Genomic DNA, 21,137 nt, shown 5'->3' with positions numbered 1-21,137 from the left:
TAGTACATGGGATATAAGTGACACTAGTTGAACATGATCATAATGGGACCCATCTTCTTTTTCGTCTTAGTTTTCACTTTTTATTTATTATACTTCTATTTTTGAGATAGACTTTCTCTGAGTAGCCCCAGATATCCTGAAGGCCTCTCTGTAGCCCAGGCTGGCCTCGAATTCATAGAGACCCATCTGCCTCTGCCTCCCAAGTGCTAAGATTAAAGGCGTACATCACCACTGCCATGCTGTGGGCCCATCTTCTAGTGCCTCTGTAGCCCTTGACAAATGTGACCTGTCCGAAACAGAGACTATTGGAATTTCTGTAAGGACAGTCAGTGGTCTGTTATAGTTATGAATGAATTCTGCATGATTCTCTTTGTTTCCATACTTAGTGTTTCTTAATTATGTCCCCCTCCCAATACAGAGGAGGTATATGCGTAATGGAAAAAGCTACACATTACTGGATCTTATAGTGGGACATATGGGAACACCTCATAATGTCTCATGACAGCCATTACCTACTCACATATGCCAAATGACTATCCACTGACTTAAAAACAATAACAAAAAGACATTATTTTATATGTATAGCTGTTTTGCCTGCATGTATATCTGTACATCATGTCTGTGCCTGGTGCCTTTGGAAGCCAGAAGGGTGCATCAGGCCCCCTGGAACTGGAGGATATACATTGTGAGCTTACTAGGTGAGATCTGGGAATTGAATCTAGTCCTTTGGAAGAACAACCAGTGCTCTTCAATATTGAGCCATTTGTCCAGCCCATCTTCTTGGCTTCCCTACCAAGTAGACTTTAAATCTAAAGCTTGAACCCAGGACCTAATGCATGCTAGGCAAGTACCTTCTACTTGCTACACCTACAGCTTTTTTCTTAAACTTGTAGCTTTTGTAAATTTGCCAGAGTGTTAAAGACACAGCCAAATCCTGCTGTATATCTAGGAATTTAGGTGGCATCATGGAATTTTGATACTCTTAAATTAGTTTTCTTGGCAGGAATCCTAGTGACTTCTTTAATCTCTGGTTGGCATCATTGTGAGTTTTGGCAGAGGAAATGCCAATCTGTGTATAAAGCACAATACAAGTGGAGGATGAAGTATTAGGAGACACCTGTCCCAGGAATCATGGCTTCCTGGGCTGCCATTGCAAACCACCACAACTTGGAAACTGAAAACAACAGAAATTTCTTCTCATATTTTGGGGGTCAAGAGTGGGAGCTTAAGTTGTCACTGGTGCTGGGTCTGTCTGAGATCTCGCCGGAAAGCTGCTTGCTGTTTTTGTCTTCTGGCTGTAGGCAGTTCTTAATGCTGTTAGATAGTGGCCCTCCCCTCTTTGAGCAGATCTGCCCTTTCCTTATGGCAGCCATTCTAAGCCATCCTAGACTGATCTCATCTAAGATTCGTAATTACATTTGCAAAGGTCTGATACTCAAATACCACCACATTCACAGCTATCAGGGGTTTAGGACTGTTACATGTCTTTTTAAGGGACATTGTTCAACCCACACAGTCTACTATTTATATCTCTCAGGATATTCTGGTAAGATTTTAAGAACATCAATATTTTTACCTTTTTTTAAGGGTAATATTTTGTCTTAGTTCAGATTTTTATTGCTGTGAAGAGACATCATGACCACGACAACTCACATAAAGAAAACATTTAATTGGGGTGGCTCACTTGCAGTTTCAGAGGTTCAGTCCATTATCATCATGACGGGGAGCATGGCAGCATGCAGGCAGATGTGGTGCTGGACCTGAGAGTGCTACATCTTGCAGGCAACAGGAAGTCGACTGATAGTCACACTGAGGGAAACATGAGTAAAAGAGGCCTCAAAGCCCACCCCTACAGTGACACACTTCCTCCAGCAAGGCCACACCTTCTAACAGTGCCACTCCCTTTGAGGGCCACCACATATTTATACTAAGCAACCATGAGAGATGAGATCTTTGTTCCAACAAAGAGGAGGTTTGTATACCATTTAAAATCAGTGATTCCGCAAGCTCTTTGTTTCTCCTCTGTAACACAACCCACTGATCACCCACTTTATTCTTGTAAGACTTAGGAAAAGGGGGGACTGCTGTGAGTATTTGGGATGCTCACAGCTCCACAAATAATAACACTTTGCCTCTAACTTAGAACCCTCACCTTTTCTGTTAGACTTATTGGCCTCCAATGGAGTAAAATACTCTCAAACTTGACCAGGAGGCTTTTGTGTTGTCAGGTTCTTAGGTGCTGTAATTCCTTGGGCAGAACATTCTTGGAATTTGGTCCAGAGCATGTGACTTAGACTGAGAAAGGACTTTACCCCTTGTCTAACTCAACTGTTACCATCGGAGGATCAAAAGGATAGCACCAAGCCCAGAGTAAAAGAGGGTGAGAATGGCAAGTTTGTCTTGAGGAACAGCTGCCCAGCTGGGGAATAAACAGAAGGCAGAGAAGGCCTCTGAGTAGTGGACCCAGTGCCACTTAGTGACTCAGGTTCCAAGAAGTGTAGCTTAGTCCATGTCTTAGAATCTAGGTAGATGTGAATCAGTAGTTTCTTCTCTTGAGAGTTCAACAGTCCACTTACTTCATCGCTCTAGCCTTCTGGAAAGCAGGGTTTATACTTAATCCAGCTTGTTCTTCAGTCATATCTCTAACACAGCTCAGATGTTGTGTTCTGCACATGTTTGTCATATGGCATCTTTCACTAAGCCAGACACTGGCAGAACGAAGATGAATGGAACTTGGCTGTTACCGTAGGAGCCTCCAGAGGAGAAGCACATAAGGCAGTGATTGTGTGCAGCACGAAGGATGAGATTGAGGAGCACAAAGCAGGCTGGAGGGACTTACTACCTCCAGCTTCACAAGAGCTGAGCTGCTTAAGCTACTCTTTGTTACCTGGTTTTTGCTCACTGACATTACTGTGGTGATTTTCACAGTTATGTACTAGTGGTTCCCAGCTTGCATTTCACTAGCAGTCCAACTCCCTTTTGTTCTTTTCCTGGAGATCTGGCCTTGTCTTTTAGGTAAAGGCAGGGGTTCAACCTCCTGAGTCTACTGCCCAAAGGCCTGCAGCTTAATGCGCTGCCTGCTGGTTTGTGTCTTTCTCCACCACTCCGTACATATCCCCACCTTGTTATCCAGAACTGTTCCTCCTAAACAGTTGTTTATGTTTGACTCTTTTCCTTTGTTCTGTTATTTTTTCCCTTTGAGAATCTCTTCCCTTCTCTCTACTATATGAAATCCTGCTCTATCTCAGGGTCCAACTTAATTGCGATGAAAGCTGTTTCTATCCTTTCTGTTTCTTTTCCAATTTGAACTAACTTGCCCCTCCCCCTCCCTCTGTATTCCTTCTTTCTTTGCATATATGTGAATAATGTGTGTGTGTGATATGTATATGTGTGTTCATGTCTGTGAGTGTGGGTCTGTATGAGCTACAGTGCATGTGTCAGAGGTCAGAGGACAACCTTGGGTGCGGGTCCTCACCTGCTGTTCTGAGACAGGAGCTCGTTTGCTGCTGTGTAGTCAAGGCTAGCTGACTGCACATTTCCAAGGATTCTCCTGTCTTTCCTCCCCTCTCCCCTTAGGAGCACTGGGATTATAGATGTGTGGTACTGTGCCAGGCTTTGTGTGGGTTCTGTGATTCCAAACTCAAGTCTTATTTTTTCATAGCAAGTGCTTCTACACACTGAGCCATCTCAGCCCTTGAATGGTTTCTGTAACTCCGGTTCTGGCTACTGTACTGTTTACTTCCTTCTATCTACTCTGATATCCAACCTCATATCCTCAGTTACTCTTGGCCATTTTATACCTGTTTTATGGATGCTTGGGCACCTTTTTCTTCTGGCTCTCTTGCAGTGTCTAGGGTTTATTTCCAGCTGTTTTGGTGCTAGTGGTATCCACGGTAGGACCTAAAACAGTTCACATAAAGTTGTACCTTAAAGCTTGATGAGCATTCGACCTATGGACTTCATACAGTGTACTGATTAAAGGCATCTGTTCTGGAGTGAGAGCTCTTGTGGCCCCTGCTGTATTCTTGAGGAAGTTATTAACCTGTGTGGGGCTCCAGTTTCTACCTGGAAACTCGGACAGTGACCCCACCTCCTCTGACAGGTAGAACATTTGCATTGCACCTCTAACATAAAGTGTGTGGCAGATGTTAAGTTCTCCTTGTACTGCCCCTTCCCTCTCTTCTTTTACTCCCTACCCCCTTCCCTTTTCCTTTGCGAAATATCTCTTATTATCATTGATAAATTAGTGCTTTTGCTGGTATCCAACCTCTTAATTGCCAGGGTATTCTCCCCCATCCCCACCCCCCAAAATCCAGAGGCTAAGGGACATTAAGAATTTGGGGTAATCTGCAGATCATCGTAGGTCAGTTACCCCTTCTCGGAGGCGCCACCCAGGGGCTCAGTGGGTCTTCATTAACGCAAATGTTGAGTTGGTCAAAACTACTTAAACAAACAAACAAACAAAAGCACTTTTGGGTGAGATGACTTCAAATCTGTGGGTTAATTATTACATTAAGTTCTCATGCAATAAACTAACACTAAACTAAGCCTTAAGATAGTCTCTTTATTTAAAAAAAATCAATTCCCTTTATATTTTTTTGAGGAAATAAAATTAGGAAAATAAAAAAACTTCATATTTAAAAATATAGGCCACTTTTAGAAAAGAGAAGATGAAAGAATAAACATAGAAAATGAAAATATTTTCTAGTAACACGATCCTCTCAATCTATGCTAGTCTTTGGAAAATAGCTTTTCTTTTAACCTTTGACTCCTTGCTGGTGAGGATGGATGTTTCTCCCTTTAATTAGCCCAAGGGAGGGAACCTGGGCTGCTGCTGTACGTGTACACAGAGGGAGGCTTGCTTTGTGTCATGTATGGGCTGGAGATGTGGCTCAGGGTCACCACTTTAGCATGCACACACAGAGCCTAGCTTTGATCCTCAGTACTAGAAGAAAATAAAGAACAGTTTTTTGGGGGGTGGGAGGAGGCATGTAGATTTAAAAAAAATTATTCCATCATTATTTATTCAGTATTTGATAAGTAAAGAACACTTGATGGCATATAAAGTGATTAAAATCTCTTCCTTTAGAAAATTAAATGTGGAAGAAAACATGTATAAGTAATATTAAAAATTATGGAAGTAGAGAAGAAGCATTTGTGGAGGGGACACTGATTAATTTGCTACTAGGACAGCTACTTGCCATCTTCTTTGCTTTTCCTGTCTTAGGCATCAAAACCCGGGTATTGTGGATGCTTACTAGGTGAAAGCTCTCTCTTACTCACATCCGTCCTCCAGACTGTTCCATCCCCACCTACTGTCCGTATATCATCTATCTATCTATTTCTCTTAAAAGAGCAGAAAGTAAAGCATAGCTAACTGACTAGAATAACTGATAATAAAGTTCTCAGCCCTTTTTTGGTTTCTTTTTTTGTCACTTTAGTGTGGTAGGGGCTCTGTATAGTCGTTGTGGTAGTTTGAATGAAAATGGCGCCCATTGGCTCATATGTTTAAATAACTGGTCCCCAATTGACTGAACAGTTTGGAAGGATTAGGAGGTGTGGCCTTGTTAGAGGAGCTGTATTACTGGGGGCAGACTCTACCATTCCCATTGTCTCTTTGCCTCATGGTTTCATTTCAACACGTGAGCTCTCAGCTACTGTTCCAGTGTCTGCCTGCTGCCGTGCTCCCTGCTATGAAGGTCATGGACTCTAAGCCTCTGTGACCACAAGCTCAAATGAAATGTTTTCTTCTATGACTTGGATCTGACAGTAAGAACAAACTGATCTCCAGGGCTCTAATGGAAGTTTCTTGGATCACATTCCATAGATGATTAAAAAATTAGTATGTATTTCTAATACATATAATTTATTTATATTATATACATTTTATTTACTAATACTACATGTGTCTCATAAACATACATAACATTGATATTTAAAAGGAAGAAATAATGAGTAAATAATCTGTTGAAAATATATTTCCCAGTAATGATAGTAAAATGTTATCATTTATCATTTTATAGTTAGGTGAGGCCTACTGTAACCAAGAGTAAGATGTGCATCCACAGTACATACACTTACTTACTTCTCTACTGCTGTAGGCATGCCTTCTAGGCAGGTGTTGGAAAATCTCAAGATACTTTACTCTCTTTGTGGAGTTTCTACCTGTCTTACAACAGTAATTTTTTTGTCTTAAAATATGTTTTTAATTGACAGAGTAATTTTACATCACCCCCCACCCCCTGTTTCCTCCCTCTAGCCCCTCTCAGGTACCTTCCCTCCAACCCTTCCCACTGCCCTCCCACTCCCAGGTTTGTAGCCTCTTTTCCTTTGATTATTATTGTTATGTGTGTATGTATGTATGTATGTATGTATGTATGTATGCATGCAAGTATATAAGTGCAACTTGATGAGTTCATTTTGTTGTTTGTGTGTATATGGTTTCAGAGCTGAACACTGCATTGGACAACCGATAAGGGGGCTCCTTCCTGGGAAAGGCTAATTCTCCTCCCAGAACTCATTGTCTGTGGTTCTTTGTCTATGGATGGGGCCCTATGAAAAATCCCCCCTTCCACATTAACGTGTCCATTGATGCAGCCATTGTTCCAGTCCTGTTTATGCAGCCATTTCTAGTAGAGGCTGCTTCACAGCTGACTTCTTGGTGTTCTGGCTCTTACAGTCCTCCTGCACATTCTTCTTCAATGTTTTCTAAGCCACGATATAGGAGCTATGATAGAGATGCATCTGTTGGGGCTGGGCTCCCATGATCTATTCTCTCCATGTTCTGTCCATTTCTGGCTTTCAGTAACGATTTCCATTTGGTGTAAAGAGAGTCTTCTGTGATGAGGAGTATGCACTGTGAGTATATCTGTGGCTATAAGAGTAAGATTTAGAATATAGTAAGGAATTATGCTTTTCTGGCAAATGGAGGTAGTAGATTCTTTTCTCATGTCCATGACCTCACTAGCCCCAGTACGCTGACTCGGTTTCCAGTACTAGGCTTGGTTTCTCCCCTGTAGAGTGGACCTTAAGTCTAATTAGACAGCTTACAATAGTAATTTGTCTCTTTTCTGTTTTTCCTCAACTCCTAAAGTCAGTTATAAAAGAATCCAGTAAGAAAAACAGCTGGGGGGGGGGAGTATAATAGAATGTTATAGTTACTTAAATATGAACTAGTCATACATGGAAGAGGTTACCTATCTATTGGGTGAAAATTTTAATATGTTAAACATTTATACAGGTGTATTCTTTTCTTTGGTCAAGCTGAGTATATAGTTTAAAAAGAATTCTAATAACTAGCATTCATCTTCCAGATCGTTCTAATTTCTTTAAAAGACAGCAAGAATAGTGGGGGGCTGGAGAGATGGCTCAGTGATTAATTGTGCATGTTGCTCTTCCAGGGGAACTGGATTTGGTTCCAGTACCCACAGTACCCACCACAGTGCTCACAACTGCCTATAACTCCAGTTCCAAGAGATCTGATGCCCTGTCTGGCCTCTTTGGCACCTGCATGCAGATCACATGCGGGTATGCAAGCATGTGCACACAGTGGATAAAGTGAATAAATCTAAAAAAAACAAAAACAAAAACAAAAACAAAAACAGCAGAGGGCACTGTGGGATTTAGTTTTCTAAAGCCTGTTTTAAAATGAGAACATTGTTGCCATTCTGGTGAGGACTCAGAAGCTTTCAGTCTGAAGTTTTGTGTGTGCTGTGTTATAGACTTCAGTTAATGTGGAGTTCTTAACTTTCTCCCACTTTGAGAGCATTAAAAAAACACTGTTGTGTTTTGGAAAATTAGAGTTAAACTATTTTTTTTTTTTTTTTGTGGTTTGATATATTGTATATCCTAATAAACTTACCTGGGGTCAGAAGACAGAACTGCCACTAAATAGACATAGAGGCCAGAAAATGGTGGCACACACACCTTTAATCCTATCACTCAGGAGGCAGCGATCCATTTGAATCTCTGTGAGTTCAAGGCCACACTGGAAACAGAACCAGGCATGGTGGCACATGCCTTTAATCCTAGAACTTGAGATCTCTTGTCTTGCTTGGCAAAGACACACACCTTTAATCCCAGGAAGTGATGACAGGAAGCAGAAAGGTATACAAAGCGTGAGGACCAGGAACTAGAGGCTTTTAAACTTTTAGGCTTTCAGCAGCAGTTGAGCTGAAATCCATTCTGGTGAGGACTCAGAAGCTTTCAGTCTGAAGTTTTGTGGAAACAGGATCCGATGAGGAGTTGTCGAGGTGAGGTTGGCTGTGACTTGTTCTGATCTTTCAGAATTCACCCCAATAGCTGGCACTATCTATAAGACCATTTAAGATTCATGTTATAGGTTTGCATTTGTGTTTCTTTAGTGAGTAAAAATCCTTCAAAATAGTAATGATTCTAACTGTATTCGTATATCTTTAAAGTTTACTTTTACTTATGAGAGATGATCTTGATTAAAATCAGTACTGTAATAGGAAAAAGCTTTCAGTGACTATTATACAAGGGACTTAATTAGGTTTTGAAAGATATTTTTGTAGGTCCTAGCATCTCAGATCTATGTCAAACATAACTGCATTAGCCCACAGGCTGTAGGAGTGTGTGTGCTTGGAGTGATGGGTTACCCTGCTGCTGCCTCACTCACTAAGGAAGTCTGACAGGTGGCCTACATAATCATTCTTACGTCTCTAGTGAGAAACAAAGAAAAAGCTTATTTCATTCAGTTCCCTTAGGGAAATTCCTTGTAGTTTCCATTCATATTTTAGGAACATAATTACAATTTATTGGGTTATATAGATTTTTAAAGAAGATAAAGCACAATGAATGGAAAAACAATAATGTGTTTACAATGCATTAGAAAAGTAGTGAATGGAAAAATTCAGCTCTTTGGTCATTCTGTTATAGTTAGTTAGATGTGTAGTGCATATTAAAATAAGAATTGATTGAATTTATTAATATATTTATGCGGCTGTGGATTTTTGTTTAATGTATTATCCATCCAAAATACAATATAAAATAACCTTCAGGTTTAAGTTTAGCTATATAGAGTTTTTATTCTTTCTTTTTCAAATATTTAGAGTGAAGATGATTACTCTTCACTTACTATTTTATTAAGAGATAGTTTTATGGCTGAACAATTAGTCATCATTACAGCATGTACAGCAGAGAGGAGAGTATTTAAGATAACAGACACAAATTCTCGTTATAAAGTAACTCACTAAAGCGAAAGGAGAAGATGTTGTAAAGAGCTGTAGATTGGGGCTGGAGAGAGGCTCAGTTATTGAAGTGCTGGTCATGCAAGCATGAGAACAGCACTAGAACCCGAGTTTGGTCTGCAGAGCCCCTGTGAAAAGCTGCTTGTAGCTTGGAGGGGTGGTGCACAGCTTTTATCCTAGCACTGTTTTTGCAGATGCAGGTGGATCTCTGTGAGCTGGAGGCCAGCTTGGTCTACACAGAGTTCTGGGATAGCTAGGACTGCATAGAGACACCCTGTGTCAAAAACAAAACCGCAACCAAACAAGCAAGCAAAACAAACAAACAAACAAACACCAAAGCTGGGTGTGTTGGCACATGCTACTTTCAAGCTCTGGGGAAATGGAGATAGGAGGACCCTGAGGCTTTCTGGCCAACCAACCTTTCTTGGCAAGGTCCAAGCTGATGGAGACCATGTCTCAAAAACCAGTGTGGATAACTCCTGAGGAATGATGCCTTAAGTTGTCAACTTGCCTCCATGTGCACATATGTACTCTTGCATGTGCACCTGCACACATACGTGCTCACACACACATTCATACAAAACAACTAAATAGTTAGAAATTGTAATCAGAATTAGGTTATTAGAGACTAAGGTTAAATACATAAGTAATGATGTTTTATGAGGTTATCAAAGCATGAGGCGAAGCAATTAATTTTAGCCTACATCATGCTTACAGTGTTTACTCAAAATACTTAGCTGTTTTCTTCAGTAACAGTTTTGCCTCTTACATCCTACCACTTATTAAGTTGGTCATAGACTGTTCAAATGGAGACCAGAGATACAAGGTTTCATTTATAAGAGAAATGTTTATGAGACACATGTAGTATTAGTAAATAAAATGTATATAATTATAAATAAATATATGTATTAGAAATACATACTAATTTTTTAATCATCTATGGAATGTGATCCAAGAAACTTCCATTAGAGCCCTGGAGATCAGTTTGTTCTTACTGTCAGATCCAAGTCATAGAAGAAAACATTTCATTTGAGCTTGTGGTCACAGAGGCTTAGAGTCCATGACCTTCATAGCAGGGAGCACGGCAGCAGGCAGACACTGGAACAGTAGCTGAGAGCTCACGTGTTGAAATGAAACCATGAGGCAAAGAGACAATGGGAATGGTAGAGTCTGCCCCCAGTAATACAGCTCCTCTAACAAGGCCACACCTCCTAATCCTTCCAAACTGTTCAGTCAATTGGGGACCAGTTATTTAAACATATGAGCCAATGGGCGCCATTTTCATTCAAACTACCACAACGACTATACAGAGCCCCTACCACACTGAAGTGACAAAAAAAGAAACCAGTCTAACATAGCAGTTGGGCTCAGGAACAAATTGACTTGCACACAGCACAGCTATAGATGACAACTTCATACCCACAGGAACTAATAGCTCATAACTAGCAAGTTTCTAGGCTCCATTTTAGGGAAGCGCAAAGTACAATGTCTTGATCAGGTCTTTAGAGTTTTCCAGGCAATATGCATTCTATCAGTTGTGGGTTGTTTTAATCATATGCAGGGTTGCCTAGTGATAGAGTTGTCAGGGCAACTGAACTGGTTGGCTAGGAAAGGTCATATTTTCATGAAGAGAAAATGGTTTCACTGGCTTGTTCGTTCACTGTTCTGTTGTTTGTTCTTTGGTAACTGCTTCTTTAAAAATTCAAAAGGCTTTGACAGTCAGATGCAGGGATGGATAAGTAGGCAGCATTTAGATAGGGATGAATTCAAGTCATTCAGTGGGAAAGAAAATCCTGCAGAGGTGCATACTTATAGGGAAATGCATCTGAGACTGTCCTCTGTTATCCATCCCCATCTGCAGCATCAGTATCACCCACCAACCACCAACTTGTCAGAAATACAAATTCACAGGGCTACTCTGTTAGAAGCTTGGTGAGGTGATGGTTAGGCTCAGCAATCTAGCTTAATGAGCCTCTTAGGTGATGGTGATACAAGCTAATATTTGTGACATCTCAAATACCAAATAGGAAGTAGAGAGCATACTCAAAGTCCACCCCAAATGACGTACTTCCTCTAAACAGCCGTCAGCTAGGGACCAAATATTCAGAAGTCCAAGACTTACTAGGGGGACATTTCATTCAAATCACCATATTTCACTTCCTGGTCCCCATAGTATTGTAGCAAAATGAAGAAAGAGTTGCAAACAAGGAGTGTTCTAGAGCATATATGTAGTTCTGGTTAGACACCATCTTTAAAGTAATGTACTAAGTAGTGTACGGATTGATGGCTTAAATTGACCAGGGATCTAACCAGTTCCAGAGAACTAATTTTATTAATAGACTTTTAGAGCATACTTGGTAAATGTTCTTAATGGTTCCTCATAGGAAGATAACTTGATTTTTGTACTTAGTTGTATTTAATATTCAGTTTTTCAAAGCTAAATTTTAAAAAGCCTACAATATATTGGTTCAACTTATTTTTTATAAAATTAGTCTCATGTAACATTTTCACTGAGTTCTTTGAGGGAGTTTTTATAAAGGGCGGTTTGAGTAAGTTGATTTCACAATGCCACTAAGGAAGTTTAGTGATGCCAAGGTTTTTAAAGATCTAAAAATGTCCATAAGAATTGAAATAAAACCTAATAATAAATGCTGCACAACACAGCTGATGAATGATAGTTATAAAAATGTAGTGTAATTGGTGATTCATCTACTAAGTATTTGAAATGAATATTCACTACTATGGCAGCACAGGGTGCTATAATATTAGGATTTTATCTATAAAATATTAAAGTTAATGTTTGTAAAACCATAACTGTTCTTTAGCCAAAACTTGTATATGTTTATTAAAAGTTTCCAAATTGAATTCTGCCTTACCTATTGGAATATGGTTAGGGTCTAACTTTAAATTGCCTGATGTTATGCTAGAGAAACAAATTTTTATTTTTTTCTTTGATCATCTTAATTTATATTTTTGATAAATTTCATGTGAAGAATTAGAATCTTAAGCTTTTTAGAATTTGAATGTTACCCTAGTTCTCCTTTTACAGAAAGAGTTCTTTCTTATAGCAGACCTTGATCTACATTTGTTGGTATGTTCAGATTCATTAATGCCTGTTTGCCCCTTCCTGTGCTTTACTCTAGCATGAAAGGATTTGTCACCCCGTAAATCTGTTTATAGTGATGACAGGACATTCAGCATGAGATAAGACAGTCATACCAGATCATCTCAAAGGGAGCTAGAAAGTGGGTGCATTGGTTTTTCCTTAAGTCTACTTAAGGTTCATTGAGGGAAAGAGGCCGGGATCATGTGTGTTTGTGTGTGTGTGTGTGTGTGTGTGTGTGTGTGTGTGTGTGTGTGTGTGTTTTAAGATTTATGTATTTTGCCAGGCTGTGGTGGCACACGCTTTTAATCATAGGACTCGGGTGGCAGAGGCAGGCGAATCGCTGTGAGTTAGAGTCCAGCCTGGTCTATAAAAATTAATTATAGGACAGCGAGAGCTGTTATACAGAGAAACCCTGTCTTGAAAAATAAAACAAAAACAAGAAAAACAAAACAGAACAAAACAAAAAACTAAAACAAACAAACAAACAAAAAGCAAAAAATTATGTATTTTATGTATTATGTTTTGCCTTCATGTATGTCTGTGTCCCACTTGCATGCCCGGAATAGGGCATCAGATCCCTTGGTACTCTAGTTATGGATGGTTGTGAGTTGCCATGTGGGTGCTGGGAATTGAACTTGATTCCTCTGCAAGAGCAACAAGTGCTCTTAATTGCTGAGCTAGTTCTTCAGCCCAAGATGGTGTATTTTTATCCCTGACCAGGTACCATCTAGACCAGAGCTTCTTAAACCCTTTCCCATTATTGGGGTTGGAGAGAGAGGTTGGTGGTTAAGAACACCTGCTATCTCTCCAGGTTTAGTTCCCAGGACCCACATGATAGATTGCAACCTTTGTAATTCTAGCTCCAGGGAATCCAATGGCCCCTTTCGATTTCCAGGGGCACCGCATGCATACACACAATGTACATACATACATATAGTCAGAAATACATAAAATAAAAATAAATCGTTAAAAACCCTCCCCTTGTTACTCCTCTTTTTTACTTAAAGAAAATTTTATGCACCTTGAACAAATAATATAACTATACAAATCAAACATTTACTGATAATATATCATCAAGAACTTTATTTTAAAACAATTCTTTGGAATATATCCGAAATTACTATTTCTTAAAATGAAAGCAAATTTATATACTAATGAGATAGAAGTGTTTGCTTTTACATAAAGAATTAAATCTTAGCTGAATATTTGATACTGTAGAACATGCAGCATTTTTAGTAATTTTCAGAGTGGATAAATATTTTTAATTTTATAATTATCATGTGAAATATGCATGAATAATACATAGTATAAAATGGCAAAAGTATGTTTTGAAATGGTTGGAAATTCTGTTCTAGTCTCCTGACAAAATTATTATATTTTTAAATTTGAGACAGGTTCTCTTGTGTCTCAGGCTAGTCTTAAACTTTAACTTTCTGTGTAGCTGAGGTTGACCTTGAACTCCTGATTTTCCTGTTTTCATTCTCCCAGTGCTAGAATTAAAGGCACGTGCCACCATGTTGCATGTTGAAATTCGTTTAGTGATCTTTATATAAGACACAAGCCAGCAGCTCAGACAGCACTTTTTACCAAAATCAAGTGTAGCTGAAGTTTTCTCTGGTCTTGTCCAGCCCCACAGACCCCACAGCTGCTTATGAAATAATTACTCAGTAGCTTATATTAATTAAAACTGCTTGGCCATTAGCTCAGGCTTACTACTCTCTAGCTCTTACACTTAAACTCAGCCCATTTCTGTTAATCTATATGTTGCCACGTGTTCCCTGGCAATACCTGTGTGCGGTTACATGCTGCTCCCCTCCTCCTGACTCAGCCTTCCACTTCCCAGAATTCTCCTTGTCTGTTTATCCCACCTATACCTCCTGCCTGGCTACTGGCCACTCAGCATTTTATTTATCAACCAATCAGAGCAACACATTCACAGCATACCGAAAATCCCACAGCAATCAAGCATTATAATACAATATTAATTTAATACTTTAAGTGCTGAGGGATGATGATAAAGTATTGTCTGTTTTCAGTAATTAAATCATTAGGTTTCTATAAAAACAACAAACTTCATATGTACAGTAAAAGCACTGCATTTCCTAACATATGGTAGTCTGAAATTGAGCCAGGATGTTTTAAAGAGCAAAGGTTTGTTGGTGTTGCATGGTTTAATGCATGTGCATGCAAAGTATGCATATTATATGTTCAGAACCAAGGCTGCAGGGAAAACACATGCAATGATATTCAAGCAGGTGCTGCCAGACACACCTCAGAGTTGTTACATGTTTGATTTTGTTGCTTTTTGGTCATCGTACCATCAGAACCCTTTGCTGTTGTCAGATTTTTTGTGACTCACTCATTGAGATACTTGACCTCACATTGGTTTGTGACCCGTAGCTTGAGAAGCTGGGATCTAGATAATGTCTTTAGCAGGAGTAGAAAGAGTTGGTTGCTATAATAGCTATTTCAACCCATTTGCCCACACTCTGTAGTTTAGCATAAGCATTTCTTCCCTTGTGTTACATTACATGAGTAGAGGTAAGATCTGACAGTGATCAGTCCTGTATGTGTACTGAGGGGTTTTCCCTTGTTTACTGCAGGGACACATGGCTGTGTCAGTATAGCCATAAACACGCCTCAAATGATTATTGGTTTTTGTATTTCTTCTTTGAAATTGTTTATTCACCTCATCTTGACCTTTTGCTTATTGGATGATTTGGTTTTCTATTTTTGCAGTTCTTTATAGATTGTAGATATTAATTCCCAGGCACATGTTTAGTTCTCGAAGATTTGTTCTGTAGTCTCAGTCTTTACTCTGCTCATCATTTCCTTTGCTGTTTGTTGAGAAGCTTTTTAATTTCATGTAATCCCAGTTGTCAGCTGTCAGCTCTTGGGTCCTTTCCTGTGCTATTTGAGTCCTTTTCAGAGGCCCTTACATATGCTTCTGTTTTCCTCTAGCACTTTCATTCTCAGGTTTAATGAGGGTCTTTGATGTGTTTTGAATTGTTTTGTATGGGAACAAAGAAACAGATTTGCTTTCATTCTTAAAATGTCAGTGTCCTGTTTTAGTAGCCCTATTTGTTGAAGAGTGCTGTCTTTTTTTCCAATGTATATTTCTGACTCCTTTGTCAAAGATTGGGTGGCTGTTGATATGTGAGTTTATTTATGGGTTCTGTATTCTGTTCTTTTGGTCAGTGTATTTGTTTTAAATGTGCCACGACAATGCTGATTGTGTTACTGTGCCTTTGTAATATAGTTGGAGATCCAGAATTGTGATATCTTTGATATTGCCTTTTCTGTTTAAGATTGCTGTGGTTGGGACTGGAGAGATGGTTCAGCAGTTAATAGCATTTGTTCTTTTTGTTTGTTTGTTTGTTTTTTGTTGTTGTTTTTGGTCTTTGTTTTTTCTTGCTGTCTTGAACTGCTCTGTAGACAAAACTGAGATCCACCCGCCTCTGCCTTCATAGTGCTGGGATTAAAGGTGTGCACCACTACCACCACCACCATCACCACCACCACCCAGCTAAGAGTAGCTGTTCTTGTGGAGGACCCAGGTTCAATTCCCAGAACCCACATGACCACTGAAAACTGTAACTCCAGTTCCAGAGGATCTAACACTCTTCTGGACTCTGCAGGCACCATGTGGGACACATACATACATTGCAAGCAAAACACTCATACACATTAAATGTGTAAATTTAAAAAACTGTTGTGGTTATTTGAGGTGTTCTGTGAATTTTAGGATTTTTTTTGTTCTAGTTCTGTGAAGAGTGAAATTATGACTCACAATGATTAGTATGTATATAATTACAATTGCTGTATCTTCTTTTTTTGTTTTTTCTTTGAGACAGGGTTTCTCTGTGTAGTTTTGGTGCCTGTCCTGGATCTCACTCTGTAGACCAGGCTGGCCTGGAACTCACAGAGATCCACCTGGCTCTGCCTCCCGAGTGCTGGGATTAAAGACGTGCGCTACCACTGCCCAGCTGCTGGATCTTCTTAATTAATTACTTCTTTTACTGATATGTGGTGGCCTAAACTCTACTGGCTAATTTTCGTTTGGGTTCTCTTTTACCAGATATCAGCCATGTTTTTGGTTTCTGTTCTTTGACACATTGTTTTTAATCTTTGCCTCTCGGTCTGTGGGTGTCTTTCCAGTGGGGTATGTGTTTTGGAGATGAGATGGTTAGATCTGGTTTTTATCCAGCCATCCAGTCCACATCTCTTTACCTGTGATTTGAACCCATTTACATGTAAGGTTGTTAGTGAGAGGTATTTATTTACTGAGTCCTGCCGTTTCTTGTCTCTGCTTGGCTGGGTTATTGTTTTTTATTTTCTCACCTGCTAAGATTAGCGGTTTCCTGGTTTATTGTTGTAGACAAGTTGTTTGCCTTCCTAGCTTTCCTTTGTTTATTTTTCCTCTCCTGAAATTTATTTCCTGTGCTTTTAGGATCTGAGACTGTATTTTTTGATGCCTCTGGGTCCATTTTTTTTTGTCATAACTTCTGTTCTTGATGTTAAATGAAAGAAGTATTGCACCATGAATGAAAGGCCCTAGTGACCCAGTAACTATTTTTCCATTAAAGACAACTAATATTTATTGAAATTCTTTAATATTAGCCAGTTTGTCCTGGAGTGGATTAAACCTGTGGCTTTGTAAGCGTTCAGCACTGAACCATAGTGTACTGCCAAGCCCAGAATTTCTGTGGATGGGGAAAATGTACTTAAATCTCTTTCATAATTTCCATGTCTAAAATGTCTCATTAGCTCCATTAATGGGTTTCATTTTGAAAGTATGTAGTTTTTCCAAACCTCTTTAGATATAAAAATGTTATGATGTTGATGTATTTGGATGTTGTTATATCACATTTTAAAAATTCATTGCTTCTTTTTTGCTTTTCTTACTCTTTAGCCGGCCCCAGAAAGTGTGCTTGTGTCCATATCTACCAGTGCACCCGCTCCAAATCTCCACCCATTTGTACATAATTCAGCATCCAGCAGAGGTGAGTTAATGTTTGTAAGTGATATGCCTTCAGGTGGAGTCGAGTGCAGCAGAGAAAACACCCATGTAAACATGCTCATTCCTCATAGCTGCATAGTGTTTCAGAAAAACCATTATTGATAAGTATTTACTTTTTAAGGAAGAAAGCGTTATCTATTAGATGATAGTGGAGAGTCACATGCTTGAGACAATGTTTCATACCATTCTATTGTAAGGTAGAGATTTAGAACTCCAGCAGATTTGTATGATGAAAAGATGCAATTCTGTGAATAAAGAGCTGAGAAAAATGACTGCTTTTAAAGCGCTGGTCATACTCTTGGCTTCCTGATAGCTTTTCTTGCTAGAGTATATACTGACTTTGGCATTTTACTTTTACAAGTTGGATATGCAAGTAAAATTTTCTTTCTGTTAGGTGGCTAGAACAAACACTTTTACTTGTACTGTGCCGTCTGTAAGACTTTTTAGCTAATGCTCTTCTATTCTGTTTAGGATTAGACATGTGCCAGTTTGTATGTGTGTCTGTGAGTTTTGATTTGTGATGAGGGGATGTAAGGAAACCATAGGATATTATAATTAGTTAATACAAAACTAGTCAGTGCACGATGTAAATGGAATCAATGGTAACCCAAGTGAGAAATCTTTGACCTCTTTTTAAAAACTTTGTATAGTCTATTCAAAGATACAACAAAGATGTAAAATAAATTAGTCCTTACTGTTTTCTGAATGATGAATACTATTTCTTTGCAAGTTGTTTGTTGACAGGTCTTTTTCCAGACTTGACAGCAGGCTCTTACAGTTCTGGCAATTTTGTCACTGGATTATTTTACTGCAGTTAAAATTGTAATACTGTACAACTTACATTTACAGAAAATAGTAGTGCTGTGGTCATAGAGAATTAAAACCTGAATTTTGGTGAATATAGTTTCCATGTTATAGTGCAGATATGGTACTTTTCCATTGTTATGTTGTTCTAGCGTATTAGACGGCCTTCAAAATGTAGTTTTAAAAATTGATTTGTGGTGATTTTTATATTGTGAAATCTGCAGTTTTTTTTTTAAAAAAAAAAAAAACCACAGTTAATCCTCAATTTAGATGACCAATTTAAAATTATATCCACTATGGATGTATTTTATGAATAGACAAGTACATCCAAATTGATTTTCCCTGTCAGTAAAGGAACTTTCTGGTCTTTACCTAGTTCACTAATACTAGGCTGCTTGTGTGTGTGTAACTTTAGCACGCTACTTTGCATAAATGGATTTGACAATTTCATGGTTCTCCCATAAAAATGAGGTTGAAAACTATTTGGATAGGTTCCAGGAGGGAGATGTGGAAAAAGAGATGTGGTAGAGAGGATTGCATGGAAGTGATGTGATGGACATTTCAAAGAGTAAGTTCATGAATGGAGACAGTTGTTTAAAAACAAGAAGTTATCTCAAAAATAAGAAAAAAAGAAGCTTTAAAGGGAAGAAGTGTTATACTAAATTGCATGGCCTTGTGAACAGTGTATATTTAGCCATACTGATATATACACTGTTTATTGGTTTTCTATAACCATTATCAGATATGAGAGTTAGCTGCAAGGTAAGAGTTCAGAATGTTAACTTGTTATGAGATGCTGTACTTGTAAAGTTAAGGATCAGGGTTCTAGAGCCAGGTTGTCCGAGTTTCAGATACTTACTGGCTATGTACAGTCTGTGACCCTGTGCAAGTAAATACGTCTCTCTGGGCTTCAGTCTCCTCATTGGTATTATTGACATAATAAAAGTTTCATTTCTTTACTGATTTGTTGTGAAAAATAAACGGGTATTTATATCATTATATCTATATGTCACACTTGGAATTGTCTATGTTACTGTTAGGTATGATGGTGATCATTTGTAGTTTGTAAGTAATATATAAAATTAAAAAATCAAAATTGTAACACACATTATAGGAAATATGGAAATAATTCTTAGAAAAGGCTAAGAGTTAAAGTGATTGCTTCTTGGAAGTGGTACTGGGGAGTATACCTGACAAAGTTATGGCATTTTAAATCTTGGTGACTATTTAATTTGACATATATAAATGTATTACTTAACAAAAGTTTGGAAAGCAGAGGTCTCCATAGTGATAAGGAGGGAGGAATACTGGAAACGCTAATCTATGAAACACTGGAAAATTTCCCTAGCCCCACCTAAGGCACAGTGGCTAACTGCTTGTTTCCATAGGACTAACAATAGAGCTGTGGTAACAAGAAAACTTGTTCTTAGCAGTGGAAGCTAGGATGCTGAAGAAATCCACGGATGGTGGTCAACTTTGTGCAGCCCACTTCCATGGGAGGGGAGAGTAAACTTTCTGGAGTGGGCAGTTCCACTGGCCATTAGAGTTGTGTAAGAAAGCTACTTCCATTTCTCTCGTTAGTTATTTGACAATCTGCAGGTAACAACACTGTGGAGACTTGTGTATTTTGGAGTAGAGTCTAGTATTTGTTTTGTTGTTTAAATTGTTCCACTTGGCCGTTAGTAAGTCTGTAAACTTGTGGCTCTGTCGTTTGGACTGCCTTTGTTTTCTTTTTGGTGCATGTTGCTGCTTGTTTGGTATTGAGATATAGGCTATCATCTGCAAGCTGATGTGTTCAAAATGTAATTACTTTGAAATAAAAAGCTTATCAGAATAAATTATTCAGTTTAACACAAATTTACGTGCATTTATAATTTATAATTCATTTAGTTTATTACTGATATTTATTAATTATACATAGCAGTAGATTTCATTGTGGGATTACATACATATGTATAAAGTATTTTCCCCCTATAATTTATAATTGTAACCATTAGCCTGTAAGTATATCTAAATAAGTTTAAAAAATATGCTTGTGTTATGCTTAATACTGATAAATTAGAAAACTGTTACTGCTTCTTAGAGTCTGGTCTTGAGTAAAAAATTTGTAAAATGTATACAGTTATAAAGCCAATGTTTCTCAGAGGGGTTTTTCTTTCTGGAGTGCTGATGCTGACACTCAGTTCCCTGTATCTGATGAGCGAGCATTTATCACTCAGTTCCCTGTATCTGATGAGCGAGCATTTATCACTCAGTTCCAGAACAGTTTTAAAAGTGTTCATCTGGGTAGTAACTCCCTGTTTTACTTTTTCGTTAAAGGAAAGCAAAGTGTTGCGCACAGTCCCTCTGCTAGCGGCATGCCTCCCCCCTGACAAGTGCACGGTAAAGATTGGCCGCCGCTTCAGTGAAGAGCGGTGAGTGAGCTGACCGACTGGCAGTTGGGAGTAGTTCTTTCCTGCATAGAGGTTTCTTTGGGAGGGTAAAAATGATGCCACTGGCCATTGGCTAGGAAAGCCTTGGCAGGAAATAATGAAGAGGAAAGTGGAAGAACTGTGGCTGAGGAGACAGCATGCCAGTCGCCAGAGTCAGAGGCTTCTGATTGACCTTTGAACTGGTGCTTCCATTTGATTAGACAGATTCGTTGAGAGGGCAGCTTTGCTTAGGCATTCACTAAGTGTAGTAAAACTTTTGTTTTCCCCATACCTAATAAAGATATCTTAAAAATTATTGTTTTAGAGATTTTGAACTTTCAACTGTTTGCCGGGACTCTGGTACATTAATATTATATCCAGGGGCTGAAGCTACTAATTTGGAAGAATTTATATTAGATTCTCCTGTCTATCCTTCCACAATCATCCTCATTGATGGTACATGGAGCCAGGCTAAGGACATTTTCTATAAGAATTCCTTGTTCCGACTTCCCAAACAGGTAAACTAATACTTTAACAAAGAATAACTACAATTGTATAATTACTTGCTATATACACATATATAGATA

General features: G+C 38.7%; 1 protein-coding gene across 1 annotated transcript in view; it reads left to right on the top strand.

The window, feature by feature from the left end:
- Dtwd2 (DTW domain containing 2) overlaps window positions 1-21,137 on the top strand; it is a 63,466-nt gene that overhangs the window by 7,656 nt on the left and 34,673 nt on the right. Inside the window, exons 2-4 of the mRNA XM_059246229.1 lie at window positions 17,228-17,318; window positions 20,459-20,553; window positions 20,876-21,068. Coding sequence (XP_059102212.1) covers window positions 17,228-17,318; window positions 20,459-20,553; window positions 20,876-21,068 — 379 coding nt within the window. The remainder of the gene's footprint in view (window positions 1-17,227; window positions 17,319-20,458; window positions 20,554-20,875; window positions 21,069-21,137) is intronic.

The sequence above is a fragment of the Peromyscus eremicus genome, chromosome 19 (assembly GCF_949786415.1).
Source record: "Peromyscus eremicus chromosome 19, PerEre_H2_v1, whole genome shotgun sequence".
Lineage (NCBI taxonomy): Eukaryota > Metazoa > Chordata > Mammalia > Rodentia > Cricetidae > Peromyscus > Peromyscus eremicus.
Note: the sequence above shows the minus strand (reverse complement) of the source record. Positions and strands in the feature narration are given on the sequence as shown.